The sequence below is a fragment of the Eptesicus fuscus genome, chromosome 11 (genome assembly GCF_027574615.1).
Source record: "Eptesicus fuscus isolate TK198812 chromosome 11, DD_ASM_mEF_20220401, whole genome shotgun sequence".
Classification (NCBI taxonomy): domain Eukaryota; kingdom Metazoa; phylum Chordata; class Mammalia; order Chiroptera; family Vespertilionidae; genus Eptesicus; species Eptesicus fuscus.
Genome location: NC_072483.1, coordinates 43,946,692 through 43,967,501, shown reverse-complemented (window position 1 = coordinate 43,967,501; position 20,810 = coordinate 43,946,692). Strand labels below are relative to the sequence as shown.

The 20,810-nt window shown below is 40.4% G+C and overlaps 1 protein-coding gene across 1 annotated transcript in view; it reads left to right on the top strand.

The window, feature by feature from the left end:
* The window catches only part of TTC21B (tetratricopeptide repeat domain 21B), a 70,775-nt gene extending 53,591 nt beyond the window's left edge, over nucleotides 1-17,184 (top strand). Inside the window, exons 25-29 of the mRNA XM_008138614.3 lie at nucleotides 985-1,180; nucleotides 6,361-6,585; nucleotides 8,509-8,629; nucleotides 15,283-15,350; nucleotides 16,752-17,184. Of these exons, the coding sequence (XP_008136836.2) occupies nucleotides 985-1,180; nucleotides 6,361-6,585; nucleotides 8,509-8,629; nucleotides 15,283-15,350; nucleotides 16,752-16,829 (688 nt within the window). The 3' untranslated portion in view covers nucleotides 16,830-17,184. The remainder of the gene's footprint in view (nucleotides 1-984; nucleotides 1,181-6,360; nucleotides 6,586-8,508; nucleotides 8,630-15,282; nucleotides 15,351-16,751) is intronic.
* The last annotated feature ends 3,626 nt before the right edge of the window (nucleotides 17,185-20,810 follow it).

Here is a 20,810-nt window from a genome sequence, read left to right as displayed (position 1 = left end):
AGGAAGGGAAGTCAGAAAAGGCCAATCAGTGTGGTGGAAAGAGAACCAAAAAACGTGTAATGTTACAGAGCGAAGGGAGGGGAACTTTGAAGAAGGTACCCAACAGTGTGACATTTTTTCGAGAAGATAAAACGTAAGCCCTGAGAAAATGACCAGTGACTTTATTGAATGGGCTTTGAGAATTTAATTTTCTTTTATTAATTCATATATATATATATATATATATATAGAGAGAGAGAGCGAGAGAGAGAGCGAGAGAGAGAGAGAGAGAGAGAGAGAGAGCACACTGGGTGTGGATGTGTATTTAAAAAATAAGAAAAATGCTAGTACATATTTAAACTGTCATTGCACTTACAATTTACAGCCTTTTGACAGATATATAGTTTCTGAGCATCTGATAAGCAACTGAGTGAGGAAAGTAAAATAGACTTTTTATATGTCTGACAAACTTAGATTCAAATCCCAGGTTTACCATTTATTAGCTGTGTGACCTTTGACAAATTATTTCACCTGTTTGGGCCTTAGTTTTCTAACATATAAAATGGATTCAACATAGATTGAATGACATAATCCAGTGCTTAGCACATAGTAGGTGCTTCAGTGATGTTAGTTACTTTTTGCTGCCTCTTTACTTTTTCTGAATAAGTATACCACTGATGATAGGATGATTCTACTTATTCTTAATTCTAGTTTTATATTAGCTGAAATGAAAACACCACATGTAGATATTGTCCAAATTTTGTCTTTACATTAGAGTGAATACATGTTTAATGCTATTTTATTGAAGCTATATTAATTTTGTTTAAAAAAAATGCATTATAACTGCACTTTGTGCTAGAAGAGAATGAGTGACATTCTTCAAAAGGATTACTTTTAAATTGGTGACAAAAAATAAACCATGTGTACCATAGATCTCATTCCATTCTCAATGACTTTGACTTCATGTGTAGCAGATATAAGAGATTTATTTTTCATTGAATACAGTAATTCAACTGAGAAGCAAGAGTCTATGCAATTAGCAGTGAGAACAGCAGAAAAACTCCTTAAAGAACTGAAACCTCAGACTGCTGAGGGTCACGTACAGCTTCGAGTACTGGAGAACTATTGCCTGATGGCTACCAAGCAGAAATCTAATGTTGAGCAAGCATTGAATAAGTTCACCGAAATAGCAACATCTGAGGTTCGTAGATCTTCTTTTTCAACTTCATATGTTACGTTTCTACTAGAGGCCTGGTGCACAAATTTGTGCACAGGTGGGGTCTGGCCCGCCCAGAAGGAGGTGGGGGGGGACCGTGGGAGGTCAGCTGGCCCCACACCCAGTTGGGGTGGGGGGGCAATCAGGGGTCCAGGTCGGCCGGGAGGAGGGGCCACAGGAGGTTGACTGGTCTCCCGGTCCTTCTGGTCATTCCAGTCACCTGGCTTTTATATATATAGATGATGGTATAGAAATATGTGTTTTGATTAGTTTGTTTTCTGAAAATTGAATTAATTACTTACTAGTATTAAAAATTAGGCATATAGCCCTGGCCCACCGGTTTGGTTAATTGGGCATCATCCAATGCACTGATGGGTCATGGTTTGATTCCCAGTCAGGTCATATGCCCAAGCTGCATGCTCAATCCCTGGAAAGGGGCATTCAGGGGGACAGCTGATCAATGTTCCGCTCACATCAATGTTTCTCTCTCTCTCCCTTCCTTTCTCTTTATAAAATTCAATAAAAATATTTTTTTAAAAAATTAGGTATATAGTTTGGCATAATTTTACACAGTGTACCTTTGTCTCCAGAGAGACACTTCACTGGTTTTATGTGTGGTTGATGTATTTGTCCCTGTTGGGATGGTGAATTCTGGAGAAAGGAAATTCTTCAAAAGGGCATAAAGTAATTCTCAAGGGAACAGCTTTATCCCTGGAGAAGTCCTGCATTGTAGATGTAGCCTAGGTTAACTTACTAAGGGAAAATAAACACCTGGCTGCCTGCATTGCTCACCTTTTCACTTACGTGAATTTGAAAATTTTCCAACTCTAAGGCTAAGTGAGATCAATACTGACAACCTATATCTTGCAAATAATGACATTGATCTCTAGCAACACTGAAATAATCCCATTATTATTATCATTATTATTGTTATTATTATATTAAAGGCTTCCTCTTTTTACCCGTTAGACCTACCTTCCTTCTCATGCTCTGGTGTTCTTTTTTCCTTTCCTCAAATGGTACTGTATTTCTTCAATTACTTGATATTAAGGAAGGAACTCTAGGCACCCACCCCATTAGCAGTTGGTAATAACTAGTTCTAAGCATACTTCATTAGGTTTCATGTTTTTCCACTCAACAATGTTGTAGGCCACTGGAAACTCATAAGTTTGTGTCTGTCATAAGATTTACAGAGTTTTGCTTTGTCTTCTTGTGGTTCAGAAGTCACAGTGGTAATAATAAACCACCAAGGACTCCTACTGTGCCCCTTTCCCCCTGCCTTCCAGACTCTGAAGCTGATTTGGGGAAACCCACAGCCCCATTTGCTGTTTGGTTCCAAGTGTCCTAGATGGCACTGTATTACCATCTAAGCCACCCTTGGAACAGATAGCAAGATAGCATCAGCAGCATCCCCACCCTGGAGCAGAGCCTTCTGCTGACATTGAAGTACTGTTCCCTGGGGTTGTGCTCATTGGAATTGGCTGTGAAGCTGCAGGTGATGACAGTGGCTGACTGAACTGAGACCAGAAATAGGACAGTCATGTCAGACCAAGAAAATGTGTAAGAACACGATGAAGCACCATTTCACCATCACAGCCACCGAATGTGAAGGAGCATCCTAGCATGTAATGCAAGGGTGGGGAATGTCTGGCCCGTGGGCCATATAAGGCCCACAAAATCATTTGGCCTGGCCCTACCAAGGCATTAGGGGTGAGTTAATTAAATGTTTGACCAAATATAGTAGGCTAATTTTTAAGCTGATAATTTTGTATGGTCTGTGAATGATGTTATAAATATCCAAATGGTTCCTGGCAAAAAAAAATGGTTCCCCACCCCTGAATGTAATGAGAGTTTAAACTGTGGGATCTGAGAGAGAACACAAAAGCAGCTAGTGACATCACAGCTATTTCGTAGAAAGACGATCAGTTTTTGTGTTGGTGAGACTACATTATTATTTTTTTTATTCTTACATATGTGATTAGTAATATACTCTCCTCATTCTGTTTACTGACCGAACTGTCCAAAGACTGGTGTGTGAACTGAAGTTTCATAAGCAACAAATTTTATCTTGCACTTTTTTCTTTTAACTCATAGGCTGTGTATCCTATATAATAAAAGGGTAATGTGCAAATTGACCGGACAGCGGAATGACCAGTTGCTATGACGTGCACTGACCACCAGGGGGCAGATTCTCGACTCAGGAACTGCCCCCTGGTGGTCAGTGTGCTCCCACAGGGGGAGCGCCACTCAGCCACAAGCCAGGCTGACAGCTGGCAAACGCAGCAGCCTGCCTCCGCTGTAGCGCTAAGGATATCCGACTGTAGCTTAGGCCCGCTCCCCTTGGGAAGTGGGCCTAAGCCAACAGTTAGACATCCCCCAAGGGCTCCTAGACTGTGAGAGGGTGCAGGCTGGGTTGAGGGACCCCCCTCCAACCCCGAGTGCACAAATGTCGTGCACTGGGCCTCTAGTATCCTATATAATAAAAGCCTAATATGCTAAGTGTCTGGTCGTCCAGCCGGCCATTCAACCAATCAAAGAGTAATATGTTAATGATATGCTAAGGCCACTCAACCACTCGATATGATGTGCACTGACCACCAGGGGGCAGCTCCTGAGTTGAATGTCTGCCTATACTCTGACCAGTAGGTTAGCTTGCTGCTGTGGTCCGGCCAATTGGGACTGAGTGAGACACGCCGGACATGCCCTGAAGCCCTCCCACAATCCCTCCCCTGCTGGCCAACCTCCGGCATCTCTCTCCAGCCCCGATCGTGCACCCTTGGGGTCCCTTGGCCTGCTCTGCACCCTCTCACATTCGGGACCCCTCAGAGGATGTTGGAGAGCCAGTTTGGGCCCGATCCCACAGGCCAGGCCAAGGGACCCCACTGGTGCACAAATTTGTGCACCGGGCCTCTAGTTAACTATAATGAATACTGATTAAGCAGCCAGTGAGTACAGTACTAAGCACAATGGGAGTCACAAAGTTAAAGTATAGCTCCTTTTCTTCAAGTTTCTTATAATATAGGGACCATGAGGTAAGCATACTGACTGTGGTACAATACAAAATTTATGACGTTCTATCCTAGAGTTGCAAATGAAAGTGCTGTAGGAAACAATATAAGGAGAGTTGGGAGGCCCGTTTGTGGAGAAGGTATGATTTAAGAAGAACCAGCATAACTTGCATTTTCACAGGCAGAGACGGAGAAAGTGCATTGCAGGGTAAGGGGAAATAGGAACAAAGACAGGGGGGCAGGGAAATGGCATGTTCACAGCACTATGCGGCATTCACATTATTGAAAAAGAGGTATGCGACAGGAATCGTGGGAGGAAATGGTGGAAAATACATTAAGCACAGCAGTGCTTCCACTGGCTTTCATTCCATCATCTTGAACCATAAAAGCATGTTGTTTATAACATAGCTGTATTGTCCTTTGTGATCCAAAGTGTTGCAGCTGAGCATGGACTGAGCATGAGAGAGGGAAGCTGGCTGAATGCCTTAGGATGTCTGCACCAGAGAGACATCTTGGGTCTGAGGCCGGGGTGAGAATTCAGATTTGCAGTTTTATTTTTGTTAATCTTCACCTGAAGATATTTTTTCCATTGCTTTTCAGAGAGAGTGGAAGGGAGTGAGAGAGAAAGAGAGAGAAACAGAGAAACAACAGTGTGAGAGAGACACATTGCCTGGTCGCCCCAGCCGGGGGTGGGGAGTGAACCCGCAACCCAGGAACATGCCCTTGACCGGGAATCAAACCTGGGACCCTTTGGTGCAAGGGCCGATGCTCTAACCATTAGCAACACCGGCCAGGGCAGATTTGCAGTTTTAGAAACTATTCTTGGGTTCACTCAGCCATGATCAAGCTGTGGGGAATTGATTCATTCTAATCAAACTTGAGGTGTGTGATTTTAAAATCAGAGGGTTTATTTTTAAATGTGTAGTGTGGGATATTTTTAATATGTGAAAAGATCTGGACATTCTTACAGGGTCCTTCTCTTTGTGTGCTGTCCTGGGATCTGACTGTCAAATTCATAGCCAGCCTCCATTTTCTTTCCCCTCTAGCCCACATAGGGTGAGGGTGAGGATGAGGCTCAGTAACTGATAACATCCACACACAGCTTCAGAATTTACGGCCAGTTGGGTGGATTTGACACTCAAATAAAACCTTTTTGCCACTCTTTAATGAGAACAAATTACATATTGGAAGTTTATTGAAAGATATAAAATTAGAGCCAGGGATATTTTATGTTCTTAAAAAGCTGTGTTCATCAAGCTCTGATGAGTCACATTCTCTAATCCAGGTTATTTCCGATTTTCAACCATGGTCGTGTTGGGCATTGAACATTTTACTACTCTGCTACCCTGTTTCTTATGGCTTACCTAAACCTGATGTCTTTCAGTGCATCTGTATTTTATCATCTACTATACTAGTACACTAACACCTCACTATAATAGCAATCATGTAGAATTTTACCACACAAAACAGAAGAAATTTCTAAATTCTGCACATTCTATTACAAGGAATGGGAGGCCAGATTAACTACATTGTTTTTCCTTTTGGACCCATGCACAATATCAAAACTCTATAAAAGCATGTTTTAAAATGAGTTTATTTTCTATAATTTCCACATGACTAACTAATTGCATGCCTTATTTATAACATTTCATTAATCTTTATTGGGAGAAGAGGCTGTTGAATAAAGTGAAAATGAGAAGGGGAAGAAAAGGAGTAATATAGATAAGGACTATCATTGTGGGTAAATAATTGTTATTCCTTTTTACAGATGAAAGAATGAAGGAGTCAAAATGAAAATGTTCAGTTAGGATTCCACTGAAATAGAATTTTGTTTATTTTTTTGTATCTGTGCAAAACCAAAACAGCCAGTCAATTCCATTAAAGACTGAGTCACCCGAATTGTCTGAGATTGTGTGGTTGTAGCATCTGCAAATTTATTGAATTATCTTAACCACGCGGCACCTCACCCAACTTCTACATGGTAGGGTGAGCTTACTTGATGTGTTAATTAATGACCCTATCACAGTTAGCTGTGTAGAGCCTGAAATAGAATCCATATTATGTGGCACTTGCTACTTTCCATGTGTTTTCCTTTTAAACATAGGACACTTACTTATGTTTGTGTATCTGAGGGTCTAAAGTTTGGTTTTCTTACAGAAGGATCATATTCCAGCTCTTTTGGGAATGGCAACAGCTTATATGATCCTGAAACAGACTCCACGAGCCAGAAACCAGCTGAAGCGGATTGCGAAAATGAACTGGAATCCTGTTGATGCTGAGGACTTCGAGAGGAGCTGGCTGCTACTTGCTGATATTTATATTCAGTCGGCCAAATACGACATGGCAGAAGAACTGTTAAAGCGATGCCTGCATCATAATAAGGTAGTTGATTGAGGGATAAAACAATCATTGTTAACCTTTATTGTATAAGCCTTCTATAATAGGCTATTACAGAGTATTGGTCCATTTCTAAGGATTCCTGTGTGTGTGTTTTGAAAATTCAATGTTTATTCTTACCATAATCAGGAAACCAACATCTATAATAATAAAAACATAATATGCTAATTAGACCAGATGTCCTTCCGGATGAAGCCGGGCCTGCGAGGGAAGCCCGGGTTCTGGGTACCAGAGGGAAGCTGGTGCCGGCAGCTGGGGGAAGGAAGGCCTACTCTTGCACGAATTTTGTGCATCGGGCCTCTAGTTAATAATAAGAAAGAATCCATTTGCCCTCGAAAATAAATATAAAAAACACAGATTTATACAGTTTTAACTTTCAGCTGTGGTATGCCCTTCTTATAGAAAGTGTTTTGGAATGTCAAGTATTTGCCTGTGATTACCCATGCCATCTCAGAACTAATGAAAATTGCAGAAGAGCATTAATTGCAGGCATCCATCCTTCCTGTTAAGAAATACTCAATGACTTTGCTGCAGCTGCATGACTTTCCACAGTATCATAATCCACTGTGTATAACATACTTTGTGGAGAAAAGTCTTTTCAGCATTTAATACGATTTGTTTAATAACTCTTTATCTTTAGGTATGAAATTGAAAATCTCAAAATCCTTAGAATTTAAGGCTCTTTACTTAACAGTGCATTTTGGTGTTTAATCACACATACACAAAAAGAATGTCTTATTCAATAAAACATTTTTTAACTATTTGTTAAGACATACTTGTATTCATCTTAGAAACTTGAAGATATTTATCTTTACACGTTCATATCAGTTATTTCAAATCTTTAATAACATAAAATCAATGTTTTATTCTCTTCAAGCAAATTAGATTACAAAATGGATCATTTGTTTTTTTAAAGAGATCATCTGATACTATTCAGTTATTTTCTTAGGAACTTTAAAAACCTAAAATATCAAGCCATTTATCAACTTATAGTTTATACATCTAATTCAAGTTATATTGCCTTGAAAAACAAGAGAGTGTTCATTAAGAGGCTTTGAAAAAGTAAAACTATCAAATGGCTGATTTCATGCCAAGAGTTTCAGTTTGCCAGAACACTGACAGCAATGCATTGCATGTTTGTACGTGTTGGCTGCTGTAGAGGCTCAGCCCTGCTGGTTAGGCTTGTCAGTATTGGAAACTTAAGATTCAGGAGATAGAGCTTAGAAATCTTGAATTATGTAATTTAAAAATGGAGATCATCCAAATCTAGGACAGGAAATGTACAAAATGACACTAGGCCATCCTGTCATGTCAGATGCCAATGAGTGAACCTTATTTTGATTCTCATCCTAACAAACAAAAATAAAATTATATTGAGGCCATTGATATTTCAATAGTGACTGGATACTTGGTGATGTCAAGTTGTTACATTTAGGTGTGACAAGTTGTGGTTCGTGGTTTTGTTTAAAGAAAGTTCTTATTTTTAAAGAAGCATAATAAAATATTTATGGATGAAATGGCAATATCTGAGTTTTTATCTGATAATACAGAAGGACAAGTGTGGGGGATAGAGGTGAAACAGTATTAGCTATGAGTTTATTGTTGAAAGATGTGGATTCATTACACTGTCATTTCTATATTTGTGTGTTGAAATTATTCACAATAAATTGTATTCATATATATGAATAAAATACAAATTCCCTACTCATCCAGAAATTCTGATTCCAGGTTTGAGATGGAGGCTTGGCTTCAGAATCTTTTATTAAATCCTTTAGATCATTTGATTGTGTAGCCGAGGTTGAAAACCATTGTTTTATGTGCCATATAAATTAGTTACTATGGGTGACCTCTATGGTCATAAGCACCTCAAAATCTTAGTTTATTGATACAACTTCCATTTTTCTTTAGTCTTGCTGCAAAGCTTATGAATATATGGGCTACATTATGGAAAAAGAGCAAACGTATACAGATGCTGCCTTAAACTATGAGATGGCATGGAAACACGGCAATCAGACAAATCCAGCAATAGGTGAGTTTAACAAATTAGACACTAGGTTTTTACAGGAAACCTGGGTTTTATTTGTAAACTAGTGGCCTGGTGCACGAAATTCGTGCATGCGGGGGGAGGGTGTCCCTCAGCTCGGCCTGCATCCTCTCCAATCTGGGAACCCTCAGGGGATAACTGGCAGTCAGACATCCCTCTCACAATCCAGAACTGTTGGCTCCTAACCGCTCGCCTGCCTGCCTGATTGCCCCTAACTTCTGCCTGCCAGCCTGATTGTCCCTAACGGCTCTCCTGCTGGCTTGATTGCCCCTAGCCACCTCTGCCTCAGCCCCATATCTGGAACCCAGGATTCCCTCCTCCAGCTGACCACAGGCACCTGGATTCCGGGCTTCCCTCCCTCTAGTCAGCCATAGGCGCCCAGGCCGGCTGTAGCCGCAACTGTGGGACCGTGGGGGTGGGCGGCTTCTCCGTCTCCCCGGCCACAGCCAGCCACAGGTACTGGTGCCCTCGACTGCGGGGTGGGCGGCTTCTCCATCTACCAGGCTGTAGCCAGCTGCAGATGCTGGCGCCTAGACCGCAGGCGGGCAGCTTCTCCGTCTTCCCGGGGATGCAGTGTGGGCGACTTCTCCGGCTGTCTGCGGCCTGGGATCATGGGGCAGGCGGCTTCTTCATCTCTGGGCAGCACCCAGCCTCAGGCGCTGGGGCCCGGTTTCTCCGTCTCCCCCAGGACATGGGGCAGGCAGACGTGAGGCTTCTGCTGCTGCCTGCGGCCTGGGATCAGGGAGCAGGTGACTTCTTCATCTCCCGGGCTGCAGCCAGCCTCAGGCGCTGGTGCCCGACTTCTCCGACCCCCACAGGCCCGGAGCGACAGGGGGTGGGGCTGCCATGTTTCAGCTTAATTTGCATATTCACTCTGATTGGCTGGTAGGGTAGTGGAGTGACGATAATTTGCATGTTTCTCTTTTATTAGTGTAGATTAGAGGCCCGGTGCATAAATTAGTGCATGGGTTGGATCCCTCAGCCTGGCCAGTGATCAGGGCCGATCGGAGCCGGCCATCATGGGGAAGGGACCGTGGGAGGTTGGCCGGCCACAGGAGGTTGGCTGTGGGAGCACACTGACCACTGGGAGAAGCTCCTGCATTGAGCATCTGCCCCTTGGTGGTCAGTGTGTGTCATAGCGACCAGTTGACCAGTTATTTGGTCATGTGGTCGCTTAGGCTTTTATATATAGAGATATTCATTTAAATGCATTAGACTTTCTTTTTAAGAACAAAATGCACATTAAGAGCTCACTTCTTTTGCCAGTCCTTCTGAAGAATAAGTTTTATATTTACAATAAATTATTAGCTACTAATAGTTATTAAGTATCATTTCCTGATATTCAAACTTGTCTTTAGTCACCTTAAGGACATCTAGTGTAATTCTGCCCTTTCTCTCCCTTCTCCCTCTGTTATTTCCAAAATGGAAATCCTGTGGGCAGAAGAAGTGTTCCATTGTCAAGAACATTAGAAAAACATGGCATTAAATCACGTTCTGCAGATATCTTGACTGTAGAACTTCTCAAAGCCTTTCAACCCTACTGTGTATTGTGACAGCTATCACGGAAGGGACATGTTTCCTGCAATAATTTGACCATGAAACGTATTTTTTCTCCCTGAGCATCTAGAAACATCATCTTATTCCAATAGTAGGCTGTTAGTTTGAGGACTGCCAGTCTCCAGCCACCCTGACAGATGAGTGGCATCTGAAGTTCACTTAGTGGCTCTGTCTCCCCACACTGTGAGGTAGCTCTTCCCCAGGCTCTGCTCCATGTTTACACAGAGCTGACACGTGCCTCATTGAACCTGCCCAGCCTGTGTTCTGGAGTAGTCCAGAGCCCTTTTCCTCTACACACAATGGCCCTCTGGTAATGCCGGACGTTGGGCGTCATTTAATACCGGTGGTCTTGATCCGGCATCTAGAAGGGTTCTGGAATCTGGAGAAAGAGCTGTGCATAGATTAAATAAGAGTCCAGAGACTTAGCATAATTTTGAAAGGCATATGGGGGAGGCAGAGGAGCCTGGCTGAAGAAACCAAGTTCTCCTAGTTTCAGGACCCCTTATTTTTTATTAGCACAATTTGTCCTAAGGCAAGGTGGAGATATACACTTCAAAGGGTAGGATTTTGTACAGAAGCATTGTCAGATCAGGGAATAGCCTACGGCTGTCCAGGTGTTTGGCCAGTCGGAGGCAATAACATGTAGATTAAGATGTCCTGAGCTGTCTGGCAGCAAACAATCAATTTAATGCATCCTTTTCAGGTTTGGGGAAATGCCTTCAGCCATTCCCAACAGGTGATAACATATGTGACTCAGCCCTTGTTGAGTCCCCAAGTTCCATCAACCTTTCGATGAAACCCTTGCAATTATGACATGCTGGAACTGGCTTCCGGCAGTCTGGTTCCAGATTTCTGCCACGTCTCCCCTCAGGTTTCTCTTCAAGCCATCCTCACCTATTGGTCCATTCCTCCTGAAACTTGTGTCCAAGTCTTTCACCCTTCTTGTTGCTGAACCCTGGAAACTCCACATTAGTGTTTTCCCAGCTATGCTTTGGAATACTTGGTGAGATAATTATTAAAAGAAAGAGAGCCCAGCCGATGTGGCTTAGTAGATGAGCATTAACCTATGAATCAGGAGGTCAAGATTCGATTCCCAGTCAGGGCACGTGCCCCAGTGTGGGGTGTGCAGGAGGCAACCTATCAGTGATTCTCTCATTGATGTTTCTCTCTCTCTCCTTTCCTTAAGGAAATCATTAAAAATATATTTTAAAAATTTTTTTTAAATAAAAGAGAGAGATGAGTATGAAGAGATTAGATTCCAAGGCAAATTAAGTTTGGGAAAGGGTGTTTTATTTGCCACGTCCCTCCTGACCTGTTGTACCAGAAATGAACCAGTTCTTAAGTATGATTTAAGATCGAATTGTATTTATAATGAAGCTGTTTTATAAATTAGGCATTTAGCAGTTGTTAATTCAGCCTTAGATGACATCTGTCTTTTTAGCAGCCATATCACAGTATGGATTCATTGCATTTGCAGTCAGATTATCTTTATTTATTTATTTTAAATCAATGGCTGACATTTATTGAAATTTCTAGATTCCAAGCACTGTTCTAAGCCTGCCTGCCTTTTGTTGTCCTTTATAGTTCTCCCTCCCTCTCCCCCTCTCTCTCTCTCTCTCTCTCTCTCTCTCTCTCTCTCTCTCTCTCTCTCTCATCTCTTTTTTTTTAATTACTTTATTGATTAAGGTATCACATATTTGTCATCAAACCCCCCCCCCATTCCCATCCCAAACCCCCCCACAATCATGCCCCAATCCCCCTGTTGTCCGTGATCACTGGTTAGGCTCATATGCAAGCACACAAGTCCTTTGGTTGATCTATCTCCCTTGTCCCCACCCTCCCCTACCTTCCCTCTGAGGTCTGACAGTTTGATCAATGCTGTTCTTGTTCTTCAGTCTATGTTGTTCATCATTTCCCCTAGATGAGTGAGCTCATGTGATACTAGGAATACACTTATAGGAACCGAAAATGAGACAAGCAATAATGGTTATGCTGAGAGGTAAATGAATCAGTCTATAGGGAGTTTCTTTCTGGGCCAACAGGTCTTTTGAGTCCCAATTTCTATGTCCAACAGTTGTTTATGTGTACATAACAGCAATGATATTTCAGTTCTGGATGGTGGACAAATGGTGGTAATGCAGGTCCGACCCTCTCGGGTTTGGTCCTGGGCAATCTGCAGTGACGCACATCTGCTGACTGCTAGTATGGCAAGGCATGGTCAGCGTCTTCCATCTCTGGACTGTTTCTCTTCTGTAGTCAGGTCATCTTTAACACTAAAGCCTATCCATTCAGGACACCCACCTGATATCTTTCTGGGGTCTGTTATCTTACTAGACTCATATAGAGCACAGGAACTAACATTTGCCAGTGGTATTTTTCCTTTTTAGGTATTCTACATCTTACAGAATAAAATCAACTAGCAAAATGAAAATTCCTTAAAATATATGAAATTTTGATACTTTATTCCACAAAAGGAGTGCATTTAGAAGCTAAATTATTTAAATACACTCTTCCTTGGAAGACTTCAGCAACTATAGATATTTCAACTCCCTAGTTCTTTCATTGTGCCATCTTTGTATTTTTTAGACTTCTTGAGTAAACATTCATCAGAGGCTCTCAATTAATTCTTCAGTTTCTTCCTTAGCATTGTCACTGCATCCAACTCCTCCAACCTGCCTGCCATCTTAATAATGCATGCCACCTTTCCATTTGTCAGGATATCCTTAATGTGGTCGTATTCTTTCCATGGGTGTCACGCTTCATTGTTGTCACCAGGAAGGGCACCCGGAACAGAGATCCTACAAGAGAAGAACACATTCATGTTTTTCCTTCAGACCCATTCTCAGGTTATCTGACAGTCACTAGGCTGTTCATGTCATTCGTGTTACCCTCCCTCCCTTCTTTTCTTCCCCTTTCTCTCCCTCCCTCTCCCGTTTTCCCACTAATTACAGAAGGTTGAATTCTTATAAGCTTAGCAGGTATAATGCAGCTTCCATTTTTTTTGTGTGTGTGTACCATTTTTAGTCCTTTGTTGTTTTTTTCCTAAAAATTTTTAACAAGGTAACCTATCAAGTTTCTTTCAACATTAAAACTTTGTACTTCTAATTTAGTGTTTTCACAGAAAAAAATGATTTTTGCAAGTATTTCTGTGGTGCTTTAAAAAATTTTTAAAGCTTTTCACAAGTATATTGTCTTTAAAATTATCCTAAGAGTGAAAAATTATTATCCTATTTTTTAGATAAGGAAGCTTGAAATTGACAGCTCAGGTGACTTGGCTAAGGTCTCAATCCTAGTCAAGAAGTCAAAAGTTAAATCAAGGTGTTTTTGGCTCTAGTTTCCATGTAAAGTGTGTTTGGCATGGCATCTTAAATTGTTTTTCATTTTAAATGTCACAAACTCTCTTTATTAGTCCATTTTAGAATTTCTTTATAAGGATACCAAGTTTACCTCTTGAAGCTTACTGTTTGCATCTAAGACAGTAATGTGTGCCTGCATGTGTGCGTGTGCGCACTTTTATATGACTACATTAGCCAGTTATTTTTTTCAAACGTATTTTGAAATTCTAAAAATGTGTTTTGGTACTTTGACTAGAGCCCAAGAGCAGACTGATAAATCTCTGAGGAAAGGCTTGGGTGGGTGCGGAGAGATTAACCAAAGAATTTATAACGCTTAGACACAGAGAGTAGTGTAGTATGGTTTAGGCCTGGGGGTGGGGCGGGTGCAGGGTGGAGGGGGTCAATAGGAAAAAGGGGGGGGGGGATATTTATAATACTTTCAGCAGTAAAAATAAATTTAAAAAATAATGTTTTTTTTTAAAATAACCCTTTTTTCTAAATTGTCACCATTTGAAACATGACATTTCGGTATCAGTAATTGCGATCATTGTTACTCATCAATAATGTGGAATATCTGCTGACTAATCTCTGTTCTGGGCCACTCTCCCACCTGCTCTGCCCTCTCACCATGTCCTCTAGGTCCCTTTGGTTCCTGTGTGTTCTTTCTATGCACAGTTCCCTCGGCCTGAAAGTGGTCTCGCTTCACGCCCTCTTGGCTCAGTTTATGCCTCCCTCAGATTTCAAAAGTTGCCTGACACCACCCTCTCCCCTACCAGGTTTCTCATTATAGCTCATTTGGCCTGTACCTTTATTTCATGGCATTTATCTCAGTTTTGAAATTATTCATTCACTTACATAATTATTTTAATAATGTGCTTTCTTTCCACATAGGATGTAAACTTCATGACTGTAGGAACCAGTCTGCCTGGTGTTTTAGTGCTGAGTAAATCTGTATTGAATAACTGAATAGCTGTTACCATTTACTGCCCTAGGATGAGTTTTTATTGTAGTCTGTAAGTTACAGAGTCACACTGGTGGGATGGCAGTCTCCTAACCCAAAAGTGTATTCGCTGTGGTCCTTTTTCCAACTTCATTTTCTTTCCTACCTGTTCTCCTTTCATGTCACTCCACCTTCTGTTACCTCGTCATGTCTGTCATAGTGCAGGCACCAGCCTCTAGGTTCTCTAATAAGTAAGCACATGAAGGAGGAGGCAAAAAAGGGTAATACTAGTCCTAACCGGTTTGGCTTAGTGGATAGACTCTGCAGTGGTTCTCAACCTTCCTAATGCCGCGACCCTTTAATACAGTTCCTCATGTTGTGGTGACCCCCAACCATAAAATTATTTTCATTGCTACTTCATAACTGTAATTTTGCTACTGTTATGGATCGTAATGTAAATATCTGATATGCAGGATGTTTTAGGCGACCCCTGTGAAAGGGTCGCTCGACCCCCAAAGGAGTCACGACCCACAGGTTGAGAACCATTGGGATAGAGCGTTGGCCTGCGGACTGAAAGGTCCCAGGTTCGATTCCAGTCAAGGGCATATACCTTGGTTGCGGGCACATCCCCAGTAGGAGGTGTGCAGGAGGCAGCTGATCGATGTTTCTAACTCTCTATCCCTCTTCCTTCCTCTCTGTAAAAAAATCAATAAATATATATATACTTTTTTAAAAAGCGGTAATACTAGCAGTGTGCTCTATAAATAGTACTGTATCATTATGGATTGTTGTTTTTGTCTTAACAGGGTACAAACTGGCATTTAATTACTTAAAAGCGAAAAGATATGTGGATGCAATTGACGTATGTCACCAGGTAACACTTAAATTTAGATTTCTTAAAATTTTTCAGATGCACAATTTTCTACTTTTAATTAATTTCAAGCTACATATATATAGTGTAGTATTTTAGTTAAGTGACTTATCAAATACATTCTGGACAGTTATCAGTTTTCAAAGTTTAGAAAAATTATACAATGTTTATTTCCATTTTAAAGACAGAGGCCAGACAAGAAGCAAGTGAAATAAAACATAGTCTTTAAGTTAGAAGATATTTGAACATTGTTATAGATTCTCCAGGTCATTTCATTGTTCTGAATAGAAATTCTGTGACTGTGTCTAAGTCTGGTTAATAGAGAATTCAGACTTTTAAGTTAGATATAAGAGATATTTCTGTGATGTAGAAGTCATTTGATTACTTTTCTGTGATTGATCCCCTATTAAGTGATCCCTTACTGAAATGACAAATAAGTTGCAGTATTAGAATTTGCAGTTTCTTTATATAAACATTGTCCTGTTGATATTCCATATAAAACATTACATTACGCATTATTAGAAGCTCCCAGGAAAGCTCCTTAGAAAAGAGCTGCGTAATGTGTCTTATCCCAGGTGCCATGTCAGCATCCTTAGAGTCAATACTGGTCTCAGCGATTGCAATTGATTATTGACTCTCTCTGTAACCAGTATTTCACATTAAGGTTAAGGTTGTACATTAATATAAGGTTATACATTAGAATCATTTGTGGAGTTTGGTCTTTTTTTAATGAGTATCTCCCCACTTCTAGACTCAGTAGTTCTGGAATTTTGTATGTTTCAAAATCACTCCAGGTAAATCTGATGTGTACTCCTGGTTAAAAATAATTCTCTAGCTGGTTTGGCTCAGTGGATAAAGTGTTGCCTTGCGGTCTGAAGGGTCCCGGGTTCAATTCCGGTCAAGTGCACATGCCCAGTTTGCAGGCTTGGTCCCTGGTAGGGGTTGAGTGCAGGAGGCAGCCAATCAATGATTCTCTCTCATCATTGATATTTCTATCTCTCTCTCCCTCTCCCTTCCTCTCTGAAATCAATAAAACATATTTTAAAAAATAATTCTCTAAAGGTTAATTAAATATTATGTATAATAGTTAAATTTTTAAAATATCTTAATTTATTGATATGTAGTTGTTTTCTGCAACTGCCTGTTAAGGAAGTAATTGTATTTGTTATTTTTCCACATGTAGTATTCATATACTACTGTTTTCATCTAATTACTAGTAATATGAATGAATCTTCATGTCACATCTCATCACATCATTTTTTAAATTGCAGTTATATTTGCTGTATTAATATAATGAAATCTCAATTGTAATGTTCATTACATGTAAGTTTTATAGTTCTCCAGTTCTGGATAATTACAAGTTCTTGTGCTTTTTGTCTTGTTTTTTGCTCTCTGTTTTTACAGGTTCTTGAAGCACATCCAACTTATCCAAAAATCAGGAAGGATATACTTGATAAGGCTCGCACATCTTTAAGACCTTGAAAATTATTTTAATTCAGATTGGTGGTTCCGTGGGAAACGGATTTGAGGTTCTTCCAGTTCAAAATAGGTTTGAGCTAATTTTTTGTAATACAAGCATTCTTTTCTTTCTCCAGCAGAGGCTGCTATTGCATATAGAGAAATGCTATAGCAAATGGGTGTTTTCTGAGGGAGAAGGTGAATGAGTAGATGCAGATTTGGTGTCTTTGTGGTAAAGATTATAACCCATTTATATAAAGAATATTTTATTAACAGCTAGGTAATTAAGTATCCTATGTCTTTTCTAAGGAATATGAGTTCTTTATTCTAGGAAATATATTTAAAATGCAACTATTCTCCATTAAAATTTTTTGTAACATTGTTTGTTTCAAAGATCTGAACAAATTTTCTTGTAAATAACTTATGAAAAAATATATATATTTTAATAAATATTTTAGAAATGTTTGGTTTGTATTCCTCTTCGCACTCAAAAGACACGGTAAGTTTTGCTACATTAGGGTGAGATTCCCCTGCAGTCTGGAATGTTATGAGTACCGTTGCAGAAAATGTGGCTTTCCTAGCAAAAAATCATTTTGGAAAAATATAAAAAGTGTTAGTTCCCTTTCCCTTTATTAAGCTCATTCTTTCTGCTCTCACTGCCAGTGTGATCTTAAGTACCTGAAATCAGTTTAAGTGGTAAACCTTTATAGCAGTATTTAACCTTTGTCCAAAGACTAGGCCTCCTAGTGTTATTTCAGCCACTATCCCAACACCACTCGGGCAGAGCAGTTCTCACCCTTGATGATAAATTTAACCTGATCTTAGAAAATGCAATTCTTAGCATTTAAAAAAAAAAATTGTCTACATCTTTTCCAGTTGTATAAAAATATAATAAGCAGCCTTCAGTTTCATTTGCATTTTTAGTAAACATATTATTTTTAAGTCACTTGCTGCTCTTTTATAAATGTCCTACGTTTATTTCTTTTGAGTTAAATTCTCTTGTGTCTGAGCTATTCTCCAGTTTTCCAAAGTCCTTTTAATTCCAGTTATATCTTATAAAGTTCTAATCATTCTATTCCACCTACATTTCATTTATGCCATTTCATGAAAATGACCTATATAATAAAAACTTAATATGCAAATCGACCGAACAGCAGAATGACCGGTCGCTATGACATGCACTGACCACCAGGGGTCAGACGCTCAATGCAGGAGCTGTTCCCAGCCCGCAGGCCCCAGGCCAGCCAAGGCGGGTGCCAGCGGGGGCCCCCCGATCACCCCGCTGGTTGCCCCACAGATTGGCCCTGATCGCCAGCCAGGCCTACAGACCCTACCTGTGCACGAATTTCATGCACCGGGCCTCTAGTTTAATAATAAGAGGAGACTTGACTTGGGGTGGTAAACACACAGTACAATATGTAGATGATGTCTTATAGATTTGTATACCTAAAAACTATATAATTTTATTAACCAATATCAACCCAATAAATTCAATTTTTTAAAATTCACAAAAAAATTTGAAGCATTTTGTATCTGTTAAAACACTTTCACATGTCTTATTACATTTGATCCTCACAGCCCTATAATACAGGTATTATCATTCCTGTTTGCAGTTCTAGAATTGAGGCAGATTATCTCTTTCTCTGTAATTCAGGGAAAAATTATCTTTCTGTCTGAATAGACATTGTTTAGGACCTCATATAACAGAATAGTTTTAGCAGTTCCAGTGAATTTGCATTATGGAATACTAGAATCGTGGAAATTGGATAGAGAAAGTAGAACATCTGTTCTCCCAGCAAGACATTTCCAAATCAGCTTCCCTATCTGTAAAATGAAGAGTTTGTTTTTTTTGTTTCTTAAGCAGCCCTTTACTTTGCACCTGCCATTGTTACATACCATTCTAGGAACTTGCCTTACATTCTCTCTTAATTCTCACTCAACTCTCCAGAGAAATAATATTCTTAGATTTCAGATGGGAAAGATGAGACTCAAACTAAACGATTTGCCCAAGGTCACAGAGAAAGTGTCCGAACCTGGATTCCATACTGGTGCACACGATTTCAAAGCCTACGCTCTAGTTCCTATATTAAGATACTTTTCCTAAGTAAGAGAGACTGTGTCTGTGAGAACAATTCTCGTGTCTACATCTGGCTAGCAGATGAAACTAGGTGTTCTGTCACAGGGATAGGTAAGAAATGAGGAACCAGATGAACTGAATGGAGTGTTACTAACGTAGACACTGTCAAGGAGAAGTCGAAGTGCACAGCAGAGGAGCTGTGGAAAACGTGATATGAAGTCAGACAAGCCGAGGTTTGAACATTGGCTCTACCACCACTACATGTTTCATCTTTCTCCAGTTCCCTAGGCTCCTCACCCCTAGAGAAGCATGTAAGGATAATAACCTGCCTCAGGTTGTTGTAAGGATTAAATGAGAGAACATAAGTAAAACCTCTAATGAATCTGATTCACTTAAGCTCTTAATAAATAGTAGCTCTACTTATTTATTATTATAAATGGAACAGGACCAAGTAGTAATTGCAACTGAGAAGAACCTTTGGACCAATTAAGCAAGATTTGCAGACCTCATGTGCATGAGAAAGGACAAAATAGGGACTGGGGCAAGGACTTCTGTGAAAATGAGCCAGCTTGGGGAACACACTTTCCAGAAGACCAGAGACTGCATTTCCCTGGCTAGAGCTGAATGAAATGCCAAAGATGTCTCTCCAGGTCAGGTGAGAGCAGAGCATCCATCAGGGAGTGAAGCAGAGCTGAGCTGCCGACCCAGAGGGCCTGGCCCCAGGACTGCCGGCCCCGGAGCTGTTCCATGGCCATGCTGTTAAGCTGTTTGCACTGAATAGTTTCCTTCTTCACCACACCCCAAATTAGGGGTTCCTGTTGGCATTGAATTGGTGCCAACCACCATCAGTTGACATAATAAAGTAGCAGATTTTTTTGTTGTTTTTTTTCTATTTTACTTTTTAAATTTTATCTTTATTGTTGAAAGCATTACAGATGTCCCCCCTTTTTCCCCCATTGACCCTCTCCACCCTGCTCCCATTCCCTCCCCAGGCCTTCACAGCACTATTGGGGTTTGTTTGTTTGAATATAGTTTATTGATTTTGGAGAGAAGAAGGAAGAGAGATAGAAACATTGATGAGGGAGAAACATACATATCAGCTGCCTTCTACACCACTCCCCCTTACTAGTTTTTGAGCCCACAACCCAGGCATGTGCCCTGACTGGGAATCAAACCAACGACCTCTTGGTTCATGAGTCAATGCTCAACCACTGAGCCACCCTGGCTGGGTGACCTAATTTTTAATAGTGGTTGTATCTGAGTGATGAACTATCTTTTTATTTCTTTGCCATTTTGTAAGTTAACTGCAATAGAAATATACACTAAGAACAAGTTATTTTTCCATTTTTATTTACATAATAGGACTTCTCAAACTTGCTTTTTGCTAACTTTTTAAAGCTTTTTTGCTGAGCAAAAATGAATAGAAGAAAAATAAAAGGTAGCGTTCTTTCAACTCCTAAACCCCACACTTATTATTTAAACAAAATGTAATCTCATTTATTTCAATTGTCAGAGATAAAGATTCAGAAAGTAGATGATAGAGTCTGCCAGAAAATGGTAATAGGAGTGGTAATAGCCCTCTTAACATGAGAACATAAGATTGTGAAGGAGAGATACTGGGCCCCTTGTCAAAATGAGTGAAGAGTGAGCAAAACCGGTTCTTCTCTCCACGTTTAGTTCATTATTGTAGCAACGATTTTAATGATGATCCTACCCAAGTTAATAAGAAGCCAGAGGAAATAAATCACACAGGGCCACAATATGTGGTTGTGCAGTGTGTGTCTTGGACAGTGACTGAGGAGAGGGAGGCTGAATTCCAACACTTCAAGTATTGCACCTGCAACTGCCTTCCCCCAGAAGAAGGGGACCCCCTCTTCTAATTTGAAGTTTCCTTGTAGGTTAGTGAGAGCCCCGTGAATGGAAGGTGT